The sequence below is a fragment of the Colletes gigas genome, unplaced genomic scaffold (assembly GCF_013123115.1).
Source record: "Colletes gigas isolate AHSC1104 unplaced genomic scaffold, ASM1312311v1 Colletes_gigas_Sc00012, whole genome shotgun sequence".
Lineage (NCBI taxonomy): Eukaryota > Metazoa > Arthropoda > Insecta > Hymenoptera > Colletidae > Colletes > Colletes gigas.
The window spans coordinates 7,211,243-7,230,377 of NW_025106641.1; the positions used below are offsets into that span (position 1 = coordinate 7,211,243).

The window sequence follows — 19,135 nt, forward strand, 5'->3', positions numbered from 1 at the left end:
TGTTCCATTCAAATCATTTGAATAATCTCCGAGTCTCAATAATTTTTCTAACCTACTAACCTTAAAATGGCTGCCGTAAGAGAGGACTCGAACTCGAGGACGTTGGCCAGGGTAAACAGAAACGTAAGAGACGGTCGAGGAGGACTGGAAACGTTGGGTACTTCTTTTAACACGCGTCAACCGGTCGCAAGAAATTAATTAATTGGTCCACGCGCGTCGACATCTGGGAGATTAATATTCGACTTAATGAATTTCCGACGCCCACGGTCCGTGGCGACCCACGTCCACGGGCGATCCGCGAATAGATCGATCGACGATCGAGTAGCCCGGTGGTCGGATCGTGACTTTGCTCGACGATCTTCGATAATTTATCGAGTGCGTGGACGTTGGCTGGTTTTCAGCGAACGCGTCGATGTTTTGCCAGTGAAAGGGGAAATTCGTCGAGTCGCGCAGCGGTTTTCTGCGAGGAACACCCACGCGAATTCCTAGATCCGCGGTTACGGTGCATCTCCGCGTGCTTCGAGTTCACGCCAGAATCGCACTTTCCGTTAGATAAACGTATTTTAATTAGAACTGTACTTTTGACTGGAAAGTGGGCAATTAAAACGGGTAATTTATTTTCTCCTTTATTTACGGTCGATCGAATCCTTTCTATTTCCAATGGCGGCTTCGATCGGAAAACGACGGAATAATAGAAATTTGATGTAATCGTGATTCCGGCGCTGACTCATATCGATTAAAGACGGCTCGACAAAGGGAACGGTCTGACCGCGTACGAAGCTGGACAAAGGAGGGTTCTCGACGAGGAAACCACCGCGACAGACGAACGAATTAGAATATATATACGAGGTGTAACGAAAAAAAAAAGGCGAGCATGAAAGTCGCGGGCGTGGGAACGCCGGGGTCCGAGCGAGCCACCAATTAACACCAATTAACGCTCATCTGCTCTAGGTAGTGGCAACGACGAGAACCGACTTTACATTTAGCACGAGACGTCTGACTCGCCGCGGATTGGTCACAACACGCTCTTTGTGCCGTCCAGATCGGACTGGGAAATTTTGCGCTTCCGCGAAGGGTCGGGAAAAATGAAATCGGATCACCAACACCACAGAAACTCCTGTTTTGCTCCTATTGCCTCGTAGAATATCTTAACGCCTCGTAAACGTTACTTAAACCTCTATAAATTTTATCTGATAGATATAAAAATAGCTAATAATATTTCGAAGATATCGATAAGCATCGATAGTGGAGTGTAACTTTTGTAAATCAAATGCCTCAATTTTGAAGACGCAAATTATTCGTTCTGGAGCATTTTCGAAAATTAAGGCACCATTTCTTCTCAGTTCTAATAGTAATCGTTACAGTTTTTTAATTAATTGAATAATTGTAGACAGTGTCGAGCATCGGTACAATTACCTTACAATCGTACTCTTCCAAAACGGTCGCAGCAACAAAAACGCCCGGTAACGGTAACGCAGGCTTCCTATCTCGGAAGTGTCGCGCCAATTTAGGAAGCCATTTGTCCGTAAGAAACGCTCGTCGTCCGCGGCGACATTAGCCGCCTTACCTAAGCATTTGGGTTGCTCGAGAGAAGAAACATTTTCGCTAATTCGAGATCGGCAGTTCAGTCACGAACGGGCAGTTAGCCGACCGTACACGACGCCAAAAGCGGGAAACGAATCGATCAACTGGAAATAACCCGTTCCCACATACCGGGGATGGTCAAAACTCGTGAACGAGTACAAATATCGAACAGTGAACAAAGAAACGAACCGCTTCTCGATCCGTTGGTCGTAAAAAATTTGCATTCAACTTATATTCGAATTGGGCGTCGATAAGTTGACTTAACTCACTGTACGAAAGATGGACCTTCCAACCTCAGATGTTCATTTTACGAATCATTACTGTACACGGAAAACGAAGCTGCGTAGAAGGAAAATTAATTCCACATTGTCGACTTATTTTGCCACGAGGAATCGCCCTCTAGAGGCATTCGTTTATTTCGAATGGTTCTTTGTCCTCCAAACGTATTTTTCACTTTCCCCGGCGCGAAACACCTGCGGTTCTAATTAAAAAATCGACATGGCCCGCCCCCCGTCTCGTCGAAAGTCCCCCTCTCATTGTCTACCAGCGAGGATCTCGAAGTTCATTAAACCGGCGCACACACGAGCGCGGGCATGCACCGCGGACACCGATGCGCCGATCGTTTTTTTCGCCCAACGGACCGGTTCCATCAGGAACACTTCCAGCTTTCTGTCGTCGGCCTGGACTCCTGGACACCCCTTTGGGATCCCCGTTGCTGCTGCCCGAACGAACAGATAGCCGCTGTCTTCCGCGGCAGCGCGATTGGAATTTATTTATTGCATTAGCCGACCGTCACTCACGGGCCTTGATTGGTGGTACCAGTCAGGTACGACGTTGCGACCGGCCAGGACGCTTCGAGAGATGCAACGGGCACGGCGAAACGAAACCCACCGCGGATACGTCGCGCAAACGCGGTGTAATTATTCTGATTTGTGGCGGGACGGTGCTTGGAACGTCGCCGCGGCTAGCGAAAAATAAAGGGGGAGGGTCTGATTACGTCCGTAGATCGGTAATTATCGCGAGCGTCGCGGGTACCATTTGATGGGACGTTCGTTGTCCCTTCTTCTCTTCTGCGACCGCTTCTCCAGGACCTTGGCATTCGAGAAAGAAGTAATAAACTTCAGCTCCGGTTAAATTCCCACACAAATCCTCCGCGACAAGTCTGGAAGGATGCTTCGATTGACCTCGAGGTTCAGGAGATCTCGGTGAAGTGTTCGTTTCGAAATCGTCAAATTGGTTTAAGAATTTCATTTCTGGGTTACTGATGTCATTTATGACAGAAAAAAGAGTATTCGTTCGTGATAAAGAATGATGAGCGTGGGAAAGGTACAATTTTATTGACACGACCGCCACGTCAGCCACGTTTGTGCGACGGTGTTTTTACGAAATTATATAGTAATGACTAGACTGCGGATCTTTATGCAAATTCATATTTTTATTAATATAATTCATGAAATGGGAGCCTTGTAGAGGGTTGTCTCAACCCCTAAATATAATAACTCGCATCCTACTTTAAGTAATTCTTATATTTTTTCATATTAAGTACATCCTGTAGTTTTTTAAGAATTAAAATTTCCCATAAATGCATAAACATCCGCAGTCTAGTAATGACATTTATCAATTTGTACATTAGAAAATTGTATGTACGTCGATCTTCCTGTCGTTGAAAATAATGCAGGTTTGAAAACTTTGTGTTATGGCGGCATCAATGATAAAATTGACTTCTTCAGTAGCAGCATGACCCCCGAGGAGAAGATGTTTTTCATACTATTATGTGCGGCGAACGACGTAAACTACTTATGATAGGGCCTGATGAAGCAAGGAGTCTCTGCTGCAGATCATCGTTTGTTTCTGTGGAAATTGTCGAGGCCTTCGTTTCTAGCTTCTTCGATCAATCAATGAGAGAGTATTTAATGAACAAATACAGGTAGACTACGAAGAGTATTTTCATCTTTCCACCCTCGCAGGGGTGGAAGAAACAAATGTGGGAAGAGTACACCTTTTAATTCATCGATGTGTTTGAGCATGTCGTGTTTTGATAGATCGATCGGATGAAACGTTTAATCCCATAATTTATTTAATTGCTTACACTTATCTCTCGACTGGCGGGGTAGGATCAATTGGAGCCCGATCTGAGAAATAAGTGGAACAGTATATTTGACCGAATGTGTGATTGATGACACTTAACCCCTAGGAAGAACGAAAGGGGGGCTCGTTAAGATACCTTAACCTTTGAATATACACATTTCTTTAATTAACATTGACATTACGTTAGATTGAACTTCATTGAGGCCATACGTGAAACAACCATCGAGCATCAACTTTGAGAAACCAATAACAGAGGTGTCTCGATGAACTTTCGAACGCGGTTAATAAAATTAAGTACGTTTAAATTAATTTAATAGTTCGAGAGTAAGGTTTGGGACCTCGAATTTTAGTTTTCATCCCGATTGGCGTCGAATTCTGGCGGGACCAAAAATGGTAATTTTGTTCCGACGCGTTATGCGGCAGCGTCAAGGGTCAGGAAACGCTGTATAAATTTGCGAAAGTCCATCTCGGAAGGTTCCACTTAGGAGCCACGGCCGCTGAGGAATTATTCAAGCTGGGCAAGGGTTAATTGCTTGCTTCATCAAACCACCTCCCCGCCTCTTCCGAAGCACTCCTAGACGCGAGTGACGTCACCGTTCCGTATTCGATTCGCCTTTACCGGAACACGGCAATTCTGGACAGCAACAGCAAAGAATGATCCTAACGAACGAAACACGACCAAATCCGGTTAAAAGGAAATTTTGCCTAAACCAGTAAATTAAACTTCATTCCGAAAGTTTCCTTCGGGCAGACTTCGTCCATCTCTTAAAACTTTTACTTTGGAACTTGATAACCCTTTCGAAATAATCATCCATCGGCGAGTAATTGGATGTCGTATGCAACTTTCCTTTCCAATTAATTGTCGGTGCATCGTTGTTTATTGTGAAACCGATGCTACTGGATAAAACCATGGAGGAAGTACTTTCTTGAAAATGTGTTCGTCATTGCACAACTGTACAAGATAAGCTTGAATATCTTTGAAATTGTTTAGCGTACGTATTTGTATATATCATACATTTTTTAAAGATTGATGAAAGTGGCAAGGAAGTGTATAACGTACCGTGTGTTTCGTGGGAACATTTTTCCCGTTTTAAGATCGTTAGGGGGTAAAGATTCCCCGTTTAATTATTGAACTTTTGTTCTCACAGAGGCAATTCACGTTGATCCTGCAAGCGAGAGACGAGGCGAGCGCAGGCGTGATCGAGGAAGCGAGTTACAGCGGCATTGTCCTGCCAGGACCCACGTGGCACACACTCAATCATCAAGGAAGAAACGCTCATCTGGCCTATCGCGTTCGGGTCCAGTGCGCGGATCATTACTACAACGCGACCTGCACGAAGTTCTGCAGGCCGAGGAACGACATATTCGGCCATTACACCTGCGACGAGAACGGGGACAAGGTGTGCATACAGGGATGGAAGGGCTCCGACTGCGAAACAGGTGAGTCGATCCTCTTATTCCTCCTTTCGTGCACGCAGAACGATAACTCGAGAATGAATATTTCACCAAACTCTGGAATTAAATCGAATTATCTTCGTCGCGTCCCAGGTCGATGAAGTTCTTTTTGCCGCGTAATTTCTGTCGAACCGTACTTTTTGCCACCTGTTGCGCGCAGTTGCATGTTCCAATACTGGGTAAACTGAATCCATATTAAGTGATGCAAATTGGTAGCATACTATGAATAGAAAATCTATCGATCTTATCGTGAACGTTTGCATCCTAGCGGGCAATAAATGAAAGTTGAGCGTGTAATTACTGCGCTATCTAAGAAAACGGATCTCCAATTTTAGAATGCAGTCGAAAACTGTGGTACGTGCACCTCAAAATGAAACACTTTCTGTTTTATTTTCTTTATATTAAAACCAACGAAACAATGCAGATTTCTATGACTTTGTGGATCAGATAAGAGACCATCGAATATATTGATTGCTTGGACGAAGAATATTTGCTGTTGACCAGCGTCGTTGGGAATATTACATCGATCGTTCCTTTCCCTGGGGGTCGTTCATTGAATTAGCGCGTTTCTTTTTAATCTGACGGAAGTAAACGCGCACGAAGTACAAGCGTGCCCTCGTAATTAAGTGGAACGACACACGATCGTAAAAAAGTGCCACGGTTCCGTGGAAGTGTACAGCGGCAAAAAACCAGCGAACAAGCGAGCCCAACGTGGCTTTTGTCGTTCTCGCCATCTCGTTACGTATGCAACGAAGCGTCGCGCAAGGCCCTCGGCGATATTGGCGACTAAACGATTCCCTGGCTCTTTTTTACTGTTTTCTTTTCTTTTTTTTTCTCTCGTGCTCGCCACCGTGCCGCCGAGGGAATAATTAATCGATCCGCGAAGCGTGAAATCTCGCGTCGCGCGTAATCACACTCGCGCGACTCACGCCCGTTTCGCTCGCTTTTCTCACGGACGGCTGCGCCTGAAACTAACGAGCCGCCATTACGATGGGGAGGACGACCGGATTTTTCGAGCTTCGAATAAGTCGTTTCTTCTCGTAAAAAAAAATAATAGATTCGATTAATCAGCGACGTGAAAAGCAAACCGTTTCCGCGAAACGAAATGAACGACGAGATCGACGTCGATCCAAGGCCGGAATCGAAGAATCGAACGATCTTTCAAAACGTATTTAATTGGCTGCTCCCAGTCGCCTTCCGATCTCGATCCATTTTTTCTATTCCGTTCGTAACGTTCGATCGATGAATTATGTAAGTCGAACCGAAGGATTTTATAGTCGCCGTCTGGATAAAATTTTTAAAGGAATTACTCATTGATGCCACGCGCGTGTGTGTGTGTGTTGTAGAGTGATTCATAAACATAGAAATAAATCGTAAATCGTCGACTGCTCGCGAAGGTTCGTGGGTTGGTACATTGTACAACTGAAAGAGTTAGAGCTTCGTGTATCATTGGCAGCTGAGAAGAATGCCTCCGAGGAGTACGCTCGGTTCAAACGATTCTATCTACACTACCACAGATGCACGGAAGACGCAGTCTTTCATTGGGAACCGTTTAAACCGAGCGTATCCCTCAGAGGTATTCTTCTAAGCTGCCAATGATACTCCGTCTCGAAGTTGGAATTATAAACGATGTGCTGAAGATTCGACTAACTGTTTATTGCTAGTTCCTTGCAATTCACTGGCATTCACAAAGTTTCTTAAATAATATACAGGGTGTTCGGCCCTGGGAACAAATTTTAATGGGAGATTCTAGAGACCAAAATAAGACGAAAATCAAAAATATGTTGATTGAGGCTTCGTTAAAAAGTTAAATTAAAAAATTTCAAATCATTCACGAAAAAATTATTTTTGGTTGCAAGGGTCAATTACAATCATTTTTTGCCATTACACATACACCCAAAATCCTGCGCAGTTTCGAGAAAAAAATTCGAGAATGTATGCAATTTTTCGACAAAATTAAAACATTTCAAATCGTTCTAAAAAAATTATTTCTAGTTGCAGAGGTCTATTACAATAATTTTTGGTGAATAGACGCACCCTCGAAATCCTTCGTATTTTCGAGAAAAAAATTCGAGAATGTGTGCAATTTTTCGACAAAATTAAAACATTTCAAATCGTTCTAAAAAAATTATTTCTAGTTGCAGGGGTCAATTATAATCGTCTTTGGTGAATAGACATACCCCCGAATTCCTACACACTTTCGAGAAAAAAATTCGAGAATGTGTAAAATATTTCGACAAAATTAAAACATTTCAAATCGTATTACAAAAATTATTTCTAGTTGCAGGAGTCAATTACAATACTTTTTGGTGAATAGACATACCCCCGAATTCCTACGTACTTTCGAGAAAAAAATTCTTTACCGAAATTATACTGTGTGGCCGGAAATGTTTCTCTAACTTTTTAACGAAGCCTCAATCAACAAATTAGTATGCATTAAAATTTTCCTCAGGGGTGGCTGAACACCCTGTATAATGTCTTATTGCGAGACCTCTTCTGTTTTGTCATAAATATCACAGACAGACCAATTTTACCGATTCATCCTCGATGAAGCAGTGAATTGCGAATAACGTCTTCGATCGAATATACAAAATGGACGTCCCGTTAGGCCCTAGACGCCGTGCCTATTGCTCCTAATGAATACTACCGACTTCGCTGAACCCAGAGACATTTCGATGTGACTCAAAGGCAGTAAACTTTTTCCCAGCATCTTTAACCACCGTTACGCTTGATTAATTGGACACGTAACTTCGCCGCCTCTGTGCAATGAATAAACGCGAGAAGTTAACGCTCGCGCCGACCACTTTTGCACCGTACCTTCCGGCTGTGCGCCCGAAAAACAATTACTCTCGGCCATAAATGCCAAGATGTCTACCGGGGGCTCTCGTGTTTCTCGCAAATTGCAAGCGAGGGAAAGTGAAAATCCGCGCAGCATCGAAATATCTCTGTTTTCGATGGTCCTGCGTGTTCGTGATCTCGAGTTTGGCTGTTTAAATCCGAGACACCGTGTATGCACGGCTTCTGTATAAAGCCAAGGATAGACTATTGCGCATCTCCGTTCCTCGTGGCGGGTTTCATCAGACTTTCACGTTGCTTTCATCGCCACGAGGGAAGGCAGAAGCCTCGATGCGCGGATCGAAGCAAAGACGCGGCACAGCGCAAACACACGAATTATCTCGAAGCGTGCCTCAATGAGCGGACGTTAGACGCATGTCGTACGATCGTATAAAGGTATGTAGCCAGCATCACGCCAGATCCCCTCGCACAATGCTGACCCGACTAATATGGCAGCTCTTTCTTCGCTGCTTAATCGTTACTTCCGCCTCCCCGTGTCTACGACTCATCCGACTACTACGTTTTGTCCCTCCATCTTGGTGGGGGATCGTCGTTTTCGCGAGGGCCCTGATAAACCGTCCAAATCGATCGCTTCTAAACTTTTTGGGCGGCTAATATCGTTAAAATACTCCCGAGTATTTCAAAAAACATCATAACCAGTATTCTAGACATTTTTACTTTAAAAATTCCTGAAAATTCCTTCAATAATCGAGGGAAAAGTTTCCCCGAAGATTGAGAGATTCGAAAATGAAAATAGTAAACGTTGCACTTAATTATTATTAATATCTTTCAAAGTGAACTAAAATCGTGTACATACAGCGAAGCTCGAAATAGCTGAGAGTAGCTGTCTTTACTTCCAATGTTCGTTATTAATGGATGGTATCTGTTATGCACTGGCGCGTCATTAGTTAACGAGGTTCTCGTTAATTGCAGTTTTCCTTGAGCATGTGTTCCAAAAAAAAAAAAGTATCTGTTTATTCCTTGTTCCATAAACGTATCATTAACGAGTTTACGTTTCTCAATCGAGAATTCTTTCGCAGGCTTCCTCCTTTTTTCCCACCTCTCATTTCACATGCACGCAATCAACGACTCGTTCGTTATTTGCTAGTAAACCAATCTGTGCCCGAAAAAAAATGGTAGACAGTGGTCTTGGAAAGTCTCGAATCGATTTGAATAACTGAAACCAAGTCGGAGAAAGTAGGACGAGGTATTATAATTCTTTTCCGTGGAATAGTAATTAGCATTCGCGATGATGTCGAGTGAAACAAAACTGTTCCGACTCGTTGCCCGTAAAGAGAGTTACGATAATGTGTTTGTCGAACATCGAAATTATATCTGAATTCGTATTCGATGTTAAATTCAATAAAGCGAACATTCGTTTTTTACCGACGATAAAACAGAGTTAGAGAAAAATTCCTTTATCAAGATCTTTCACAAACGCCGTATAATCTCGAGAAATTTATCGTCGCGACGTCTCAAAGTAAAATGGACGACCGCGCGGAGAACGCAGCCAGTTTCCCTTGACACTGTGAACTTTAAGATTTTCTTGCTTGCGTTTACGAGCTTAAGCTTCGCGAAGATAAATTTATAAATTTCCTTGAAAAAGACCATGATTGTTAGTCTTTAATTTTCAAATAATCGAATTACTTGAAAAGTCGTGGAATTGGAGGAATATTGGAACGCGTTAATGGCGATGGAAGGTTCTGTAGGAAACAGAACGCCCCGTTTGGCGATTACCAGTGACCAGAGAACTGTTCGCATAGAAAGTGTCTCCGCAGAAAAGACAGAGGTCGAATCTCGGAGATACCAGAATATTCCAAACGTTTAACGACGCCAGCAAGATCATATTATCGTTCTGCAATTAGACGCGTTCCACTTTCGTCGAACGTAAGGAAGGAACAAGGACGAACGATCCCAATTAGGGACCATCGGTGGAAATCGTGTACTCGTGAGACGATGAGCCGGTTGGTTACGAGAAGGAGAGAACTGGCTCCGGCATTTTTGTCGCGCTGTGAAAGGTCAATACGAGAATTTCACTCGTGCATCGTCTTCACACGAGCTCTATGCACCAACCGCCATCGCGCAACACCGTTCGAGGAGAGAAGCGTCGTATTCTCGCTCGGACGTGGCACACGTTCGTTTGCATTTGACCCCTTTTCGACAGAAACCCGCGGTCGTAAAATGGCTACCGATGGTTCTGGAAAAATCGATAACGGGCACGAATCGTGTCGCGGTATTTTAAAAACGTTAATGGCGCCCGACAACGACGGTGCTCGGTGGGAAATTAATATCGATGATATAAATTTCAATTAATAGTCGTTTCACCCTTCCTTACGAGCATCTATTTTTCTAAATATCAAATGATATTGGAACATCTGACGATGTTGTGAAGCATCCTGTTAAACTTTCGTTGCACCCCTGTTGCTAGATTTCTGGGTGCGCCATTGTGAATTCGGTACGCAAGCATAACGTACAAAGGTCACGCGAGGATTTCCTCCATCGAACTTTCCAATTTACGATCGTTCTCGTGTGTCAGCTGTTCGTCTAGTTGCTCCGGAGACCAGTGGCGAAGAAATTAGAAGAGGGAAAGAAGGTCGGGGTGAAACTGGTGCATGAATTATTTTCGCTAATTTAGCGTTGTTAAAGTCAGTCCCGATGCCGGGGACCCCGGTTTATGGCGGACAGGCGCGTAAATCGTAAAATGTCGTGGTTAATAGCGCGAGATAAGTAAACGTTCGGTTTTCCATGGAGAGATTATCGCCTCTGCCCCGTGGCAAAGGTAAAACGTTACAACGTGAAAGTCGTGAACCTTCACCTGTAATCCGATTCTTCGCGCGTCCGTTCCGTTCACCAGATCGGTGAATAAGAAAATAAAGAAGCCGCGGCGTACGAAGACGAATTGCGCGCGTTAATTTGCCTGCTGCCGGCGCAATCGACAAAAAACTCATAGACGTGTAACTGTAGACGGTACGGGGATGGATTTATAAATCCCGAACAACGAGAAAACGGTACTCCGTGCTGGTTGTTGATCAACGAGGATCTATGCAAAATATTAATCTCCGGACAGACGCAGCAGATGCTCCCTTAATTTATCGCCCTTAATTTATGGGGATAAAATATCATTTTCAAAGCTGTTCGTTTACACTCGAGAATGCGCACGAAGACGGTTCTTCAAAGTCATTCAACTTTTCCTCCCACAAATGTTGCCCGTCTCTGTGAGATACAATACACGTTTTCAATTTTTAGAATTTCATGGAAGATAAATTTTTCACCATTTTTGCCTATAAAACAGCCGTGTCGTATACCCTCGGCTCTCCCGGCCAGCCCACACACTCGATTTACTCGATTTCACGCGTAGACAAGCGTAATTAACACTCTGCAGTGCTCGATCGATGCCCCCCGGCGTTGCAGTCGCCTGGTAATCGACTTTCCCGAACCAAGTATAAATCCTCGCCAAACAAAGATTCCTCGACTAAGTGATTCCCGCACCTGTTGCGTCCCTAGCCAAGAAAAAATAAAATGGCGGCCCTAATTGTTAGCACAGAGCCTCTCGCTTATCAAAAAATTACTATCTTCTATTTACTTATATTCGTTTGACAACTTTATTGCACATGTATGGGAAAATAAGCATTCGCTGCAAGGGATGGGACGCAAGAAAATAAAATTTTCAAAAAGTGAAATTGGCGGTAAATTCAAACTCGAAACGACGTAGAAAAGAAATCTGGGTAAACCAAAGATCTAAGAACTCCCTAGGAAGCAAAAATCCCGGAAAAACACAATCGCATGCGCCGTAACGTCGAGGTGGACTGCGTTTCGCGGACGCATCGTTATTTAGGGCCTCGAATGTCACGCTGCAGTCACATAAATATCCGCGAACGAGAAAGCAGGACTATTAATCATTAAAGATCCCGCGAGCCTGTGTATACTTCGTACACGCGTCCTCGTGTCGTCGTGGCTTAAAATATGCAGCCAGCGCGTATAGCGATAGGTATGTCCAAGGGTTTCGGATCGAAAAATAGTTGGGACTCGACCGTGTGTAAATACAGCGTGTCCTAGATTCGAGTGGACAGATCCTGACAGCGGGTTTCGGTGATCTCCAGAGGAACGTCCATCGAGTTCGGTCGGTCAGCCACGTCGTGTCTCAATCCAGAGTTTTGAAATAGCAAGTTTCACGCGAAATTAACTCGAATCGAATGGTGGCTCACGAGTAACAAGAACTTATAAGTGTCTTATTGCTTGGAAGACGTTATAATGGACTGGTCACCATCTTGTGAACCAAAATAGATTTCCTGACGAGAACAGGGTGCATCGAGGAGCTCTGTCAACGACTCGTATCTGTAACACCCTGTACCCGATCCTCCGCGTTCTTGTCGCGCGGTGGACGTAACGGTACAGAGTTTGTGCGTCGGGTTTGAAAGTTTTGAGTGATACGTGCACGCGTGTCGCGCGGCGTGAATTTTCGTTTCACGGTCAGAGGGATAATCCTTCTCTCTGTCACTTCTCATCCGTCTTTCTGTCCTCCCGGCTAATTGAGTTGCTCGGCCCCGGCCAGAGATCTTCCACGACGCGTTCCTTTTTTCCTCGACTTTTTCTTTTTTTTTTCTTTCCTCTTCTTTATTCCGGCCGACCGCGGGGAACGAGATCGTCGTTTCCAGAGATACGGTACCACGGCCGCAACGAAATTGGATTTCGTCATCCCTGCCACCTGTAAGAAGCCCCGTATCCGTTTTGCCCCGCCTCCCGAGGGACAGCCTCGCGGAGATACGCGCCGCACGAAACGTCCATGGATCGTATAATCCTCCGGTGGACGTGGCCGCGGAAAATAATCCGACACTTATGCCTTCGCGGCCGTGGGCGGATTAATCGTTTGTGTTTTAACTTCCATTCACGGCTGTCTTTTGTGCCGTTTGGCGTCGCGTCGCGGTCCGCGTCGGTTATTGTTCGCCGGAGGAGGATTACCCGGTTGGGAAGTCGTTTTGAGTTATGCGCGACGCTGGGAAGAGGCTCTTCTTATTCCTTCGTTACCGGAGTCCGGGTCTGGTGCAGGAAACGAACGATACCCAGGGAAACGGGACGGGTCCCGGATAACTGATGGTACCGATGATCAGACCATCGGGGGCAAGAGTTCCGAGACTCGTCCCCGGTTACCAATTTGTGCTTTGCTTAAAGAACAGATCAATTCACTTTAGAAGGCACGATGTACGAGGATTTGTAACCGAGATCTCTAACGACACCATTTTGATAACTGTTTTCACTTGTAGCAATCTCCAACCCCTTTATATTAACTCGAGGATTCGAAGCTAAGGAAGATTGTGTAGAACCCCTATCTAATCGCGCGTTGATGGTTTCAGCGGTCTGCAAGGAGGGCTGCCACCCTGTGCACGGCCATTGTAACGTCAGCGGCGAGTGCAAGTGTCGCCACGGTTGGCGCGGCGATCTCTGCGACCAGTGCACCCCGTATCCCGGTTGCAAGCACGGCTACTGCAACGGTTCGAGCTGGCAGTGCATCTGCGACACGAACTGGGGCGGCATCCTCTGCGACCAGGACCTCAACTATTGCGGCACCCACGAGCCCTGTCAGAACGGGGGCACCTGCGAGAACACCGCGCCCGACCAGTACAAGTGCACCTGTCCCGAGGGATTCTCGGGCCCCACCTGCGAGAAAGTCGACAACCCCTGCGCCTCGAATCCCTGCTTGAACGGGGCTACCTGCCGGGAACTCGGCGAGAGCGCTCATTGCGAGTGCGCCGCTGGTTTCACGGGGCCGTATTGCGCTACGGACGTTGACGAGTGCGCCTCGCAACCCTGCCAAAATGGCGGCACCTGCGTGGACGGGAAAAACGGATTCGTCTGCAACTGTCCGGCAGCCTGGCAGGGCATCCTCTGTCAGTTCGACGTCGACGAGTGCGCCCTCAAGGAGTCGCCGTGCAAGAACTCTCTGACCTGCGTCAACCTCGCCGGGGACTACAGGTGAGACGCCATTCTGTGTTTGATAAAAGTTTAGAACGAACGCGAGAAGACCAGATGTTAATCGATACGTATCGATTCGTTCGCTAGTATCTGCCTCTCGCCCATCGCTACCCAAACGTTTCCTACGTTCTTGTTTCGCAACAACTGGTTTGCTTGAAACTCTAAGTCCAAGAGCGTTATAAGAAATCGACTATTAAGATGCCCCATTAAGCTAAATTAGAACGCTCGCTTGATATTTCCATCCGAACTATGAGAACCAATCACCCTGACGCAATCTCCGTCCTCGGTGAATTTATTGAACTTCAAACGTTCCGTGACCAATCAAGATATCTGCCTCCGGGCGTTAACGCCGTGGATCTTCTCTATTTTCACTATTTTCTCTGTATCGTTTTCAGATGTCGCTGCAGAAGCGGCTTCACCGGAAAGAACTGCACGAAGAACATCAACGATTGCGTCGGCCAGTGTCAACACGGGGCGCTCTGCATCGACCTGGTGGACGACTATCACTGCAGCTGCACCGCGGGTTACTCTGGCAAGGACTGCGACGTGGACATCGACGAGTGCGCCTCGAAGCCGTGTCAGAACGGCGGCGAATGCAGAGACCTGGTGAACGCCTACGAGTGCGTCTGCCCCGTTGGCTTCACCGGTTATCAGTGCGAGATCGACAGGGACCACTGCAGCCCGAATCCCTGCAGGAACTCCGCGCCCTGCTTCAACACTCAGACCGATTACTATTGTCACTGCCCGGAACAATGGCAGGGGAAGAATTGCTCCGAGCCTGCCTCTCACAACCCGCAGTTCGGGATCATGGACGAGGAGACCGGATGCGGCAGCGAGGGCACTCCTTGCGGCGGCAGAGGCAGATGCAGCGGCGGTAGATGCATCTGCGACCCTGGTTACACCGGGATGCACTGCCACGAGAACATCAACGACTGTCGGGGCAATCCTTGCCTGAACGGGGGGACCTGCGTTGACCTGGTCAACTCGTTCCAGTGCATCTGCAGGGAGGGCTGGACCGGGGATCTCTGCGATCAAGGTAAACATCTATAACAGATAGCACGCTAACCTTTCTTTCTTTCGAATCTTCTAGTAAGATAGATCTTTGATTTGAAATTTGTTATTTGAAGCAACCTTGTGCAGTGATCTGAACAAGAAGAATCCAACCTCCTAATCCCATACACTAAGTAGACAGATGATTAGTACCTTAACATATTCTGACCACTGCACAGGGTTGATGTGGAACGATGTACTACATATTGAGAGACGAGACGATGGCACATGTAATCCCCTCCACTTCCTAGGTTCTTGGCTATTATTGGTTAAGACAATGACGAACCAAGGTCCAGGCCAAGAACCTAAACAGTGGAGGGGATGCCCTTTGCCCCTCGTATCGCTTAGCTTGCCAATATCTAAATTTCATTACCACTATCGCTATCAATATTTGAATATAAGCAATCCGGCCAGTCGAATGAAACTAAAATGACTAAAATTAGTGGCTCTGTTTTCAGACGTGGACGAATGCATGGCGTCGCCCTGTCGCAACAACGGGACCTGCGTGGACGGGGTGGCGGACTTCACGTGCATCTGCAGAGGCGGTTGGAAGGGGAAAACATGCGCCCTGCGAGGTGGTCACTGCGAGCCGGGCACGTGTCGTCACGGAGGGACCTGCCAGGACCGCGGCGACGGATTCACGTGCCACTGTCCGCCGGATTGGGAGGGTGCAGCCTGCCACATAGCGTCGCCGGCGTGCGCGAGCAACCCTTGCGAGAACGGGGCGACCTGCGTGAACACCGCCGATGGGAACTACAGATGCGTGTGCCGCGAGGGCTTCGAGGGGCCGAATTGTCGCCGGGACGTCGACGACTGTCAACCGTTGCCGTGCTTGAACGGCGGCAAATGTGTCGACGGTATCAACTGGTTCAGATGCGAGTGCGCGCCGGGCTTCACCGGTCCGGATTGTCGCATAAACGTGAACGAGTGTGCCAGCGACCCGTGCACAGGTGGTTCCACCTGCGTGGACGGGATAGCGAGTTACTCGTGCGTTTGCCCGCCGGGTAGGAGCGGAACGCGCTGCGAGATCCGCACCGCGGGCGGTCCTGGTTGCATGGTGGCCAGCTGGGACGACGATTGCAACATCTGCGAGTGCCGCAACGGGAAGAATCAGTGCAGCAACATCTGGTGCGGGCCCGGGAACTGTCTGAACGGCACCTCGTGTCTGGCTCACGAGGTGTGCGTGCCCAGCCCGAGCGAGAGCTGTTTGTCGCCGCCGTGTCCAGCCTGGGGCGAGTGTCGACCGGTGGAGACTGGCAGAAGAGTGGGACCTCCGGCTCTGCCCGCTCCGCCATCTTGTTGGCCCGGGCAGGCCACCACGGGACCCACCTGCTCCAGGCTCACCATCCTGCTGAGAAGAGACACCCTGGCGGCGGGCACGTCGGTGGAGATCCTCTGCCGTCGTCTCAGAAAGCTTCTAGCCGATCCCAGGAGGCCGCAGTCGATCGTCCTTCTCTGCGATTTGAAACCAGGGGACAACGACACGGTGGAAGTGACCATCTTCTCCGAGGCCGCCGTGGACGCGGCCAGGGACCTAGGCGAGGCGCTCAGCCGACCCCTGGGAAGACCTCTCGCTCTGGCCTCCGTGCTGGAGGTCAAGGTGGAGACGGCCTTGCTCAGCGAGCCGAGCTCGGGGAACGCCAGCAGCGCTGGCAGCTACGTGGCCGTGCTAGGCGGTGCTCTAGCGACGGTCCTGGTGCTGGCCCTATTCGGCGGGCTCTGGTACCTCCGGTCGGTCAGGCAACGCTCCAGCCTCACCGCGACGACTAGCAGCGAGACCTCGTTGCACAGACATCGCAGCGACCTGGACGAGAAGTCCAACAACCTACAGAACGAGGAGAACCTTAGGAGATACGCGAACCCGTTGAAGGACCAGGACCAAGGCGAGCCGCGAGTCTCTGTCGTGAGGCCTCTGTCGGGTACGTCACTAGGCGCCCTGGGCACCACCGAGGAGAGCTTGGAGATGGTCTCCGAGGAGGGTAGACATCGCCTGCCGCCCCTTTACAAGCCGCCCAGCGCGGAGGCTAGGAACAACACTGCCAGTTTCAGCTACGAGGAGGGGCCCCACAAGCCGTACAGCAAACCGAGACTACAGGAGCCGTCGTACTCTCATCAACAACCCGGCACCAGCCAAACGTCAGGACCTCACCAAGTATTGACGGTGCACGTGTAATGGCGTCGCGCGAACGAAAACGGAGCAACGGACGTTGAGTAGGAGGCGTCGGATTTAAGGACAGTAAGAGCGTCGCGGATAAGGAACGTCGACCAGAGACTCGTATCGCGAGACCGCAGGGATATATCGAGGTCTCTTTTTCCTTGTAGAGCTCGTTCGTTCGGGGTAGATACGCGGATAGGTAGATGGAGAACGACAAGAGGCATTTTTTTTCTTCCTATCGCGAGGTTAAGACTTTTAATCGCGATCGCAACGAACGAACGCGATGAAAAAAACGCGAATAGTTGCACGCGAAGCTCCGTCTTCGGAGTCACGATCCGAGCTGCTCTCCGTCTACCTTCGCCGGTTGCCCTCGCGATTCACACGATACATGACAATAACCGATCGACGATATATAATTATATTGATAACGCCGAGTTGTTTTATCGTTGTACATATGTACATAGCTCGTACTTATTAATTTCGCTAAGCCTGTATCTCCCTTGGACGCGCCGTCGGCCCTGCAACTCTCTTAAGGTGTAAGACTCGACGTTGTATTCCGCGTTGATCGTAGTTTGCCGCGGTTCCCTCGCCCCCCCCTCGTCGTCTGAAGCCGATTCTGTCCGTACGACTTAGGCGTGTGTAGCACTTAGGCAAACGATTCTGCGCGAACGCAGGCTTCGGACGTTCCGTCGGACGATACTATTGTGATACTCATAGAGAGAGGACATCGTGCGTAAGACTACTTCATTCTCATCCCTCTGCAGCACCGTCGCGCCCTCTTGAATTCGTCGTTGATCGTTCGTCGATCAAACCGAGAAACAGGGAAACGTACAGCTCGACGAGTACAATATGACCCCGGCAGCAGTGGCGTAGAGAACGACGGGGACGAGACCAGGCCATTGGATTGTCGCCTCTGCAACGAAAGGGTAATTTGTTGAGCTATACGTTTACCGCGAAAGCGATACGTTCGAATGACGGTTCTCGCGTAAATCGATCATCAATTTCACGATACACAAGGGCCTCTCAGAGATCGAAAGAGGCCCCAACGCTACTTACCTTTTAAAGGCCCCCAGAATATTAAAAGAAAACTATGTTCTGTGAGTAGTATCTTTTATGCAAAGAGCAATATTCCAAATTGAAGAGACTCCTTGATGGATGCAGCGTTGTGACTAAGATTCAATAGTAATCAGATTGGTCGAACGATTGACATTGCTCTACGTATCGAAACTATTAGCATTGCCAAGAGTGTGAGATACAAATTTCTTACCTATCTCTTTCGTGTAAATTCGAGGTCCCCGTAAGTGTGAGGCCCCAGTCGGTCCAAGCTGTGATAGGGCCTGTACATATGTACTTCCTCGCGCGCGATCCGAAAGAATTCGATGCTGAAACTTTCGATCGGCGGTGAACGAGAGCGTCGAGAAACGACGAAATTTTTTCCGACGCTGGAGGGTGAACGACACGTGTCACGATCGCCATGTTGCGAGACGCGAACGAGAGCCACAACATGGCATCGCCGAACGATGTAAATAATCCCTCCCCACACACACAACGTACATAGTTCCAGATCCACTTTCTCGTTTCACCGAGTCCCCTTGGATCCTCCTTTTTACCTATGTTCTTCTCTACCCCCTTTCCCCGCCCTTTTAGACGTGCAATTTTTACTTTTCTTTTTTCTACTTCTCGTAGTATCGTTCCAGCGTCGCGACGCGCGACGACCGAAATCGCGCGGTACACTTAGACTTTAAATGAAACGGAGGGGCGCATAACTCGTATTAGACGATACCCGTAAGTTGTAACGGAAGGAAGAAATTTTTTATAACAGATACCTTTATTTTATAAAGAAAAAATCTATATTATTATACAAATATATAGAAGCGATGAGGAAAAAAAAATATATATATATATATATAAATATATATATTATATTATTTTATATTATATTATATTATTTTTATTTTATTGTCTTGTATTAATTATTGCGTGATCACGGACAATAGT

The 19,135-nt window shown here is 47.5% G+C and overlaps 1 protein-coding gene across 1 annotated transcript in view; it reads left to right on the forward strand.

The window, feature by feature from the left end:
• The window catches only part of LOC122398752 (protein jagged-1), a 47,208-nt gene extending 29,916 nt beyond the window's left edge, over positions 1-17,292 (forward strand). Inside the window, exons 3-6 of the mRNA XM_043398911.1 lie at positions 4,821-5,112; positions 13,314-13,932; positions 14,328-14,968; positions 15,441-17,292. Of these exons, the coding sequence (XP_043254846.1) occupies positions 4,821-5,112; positions 13,314-13,932; positions 14,328-14,968; positions 15,441-17,155 (3,267 nt within the window). The 3' untranslated portion in view covers positions 17,156-17,292. The remainder of the gene's footprint in view (positions 1-4,820; positions 5,113-13,313; positions 13,933-14,327; positions 14,969-15,440) is intronic.
• Positions 17,293-19,135: the final 1,843 nt, after the last annotated feature.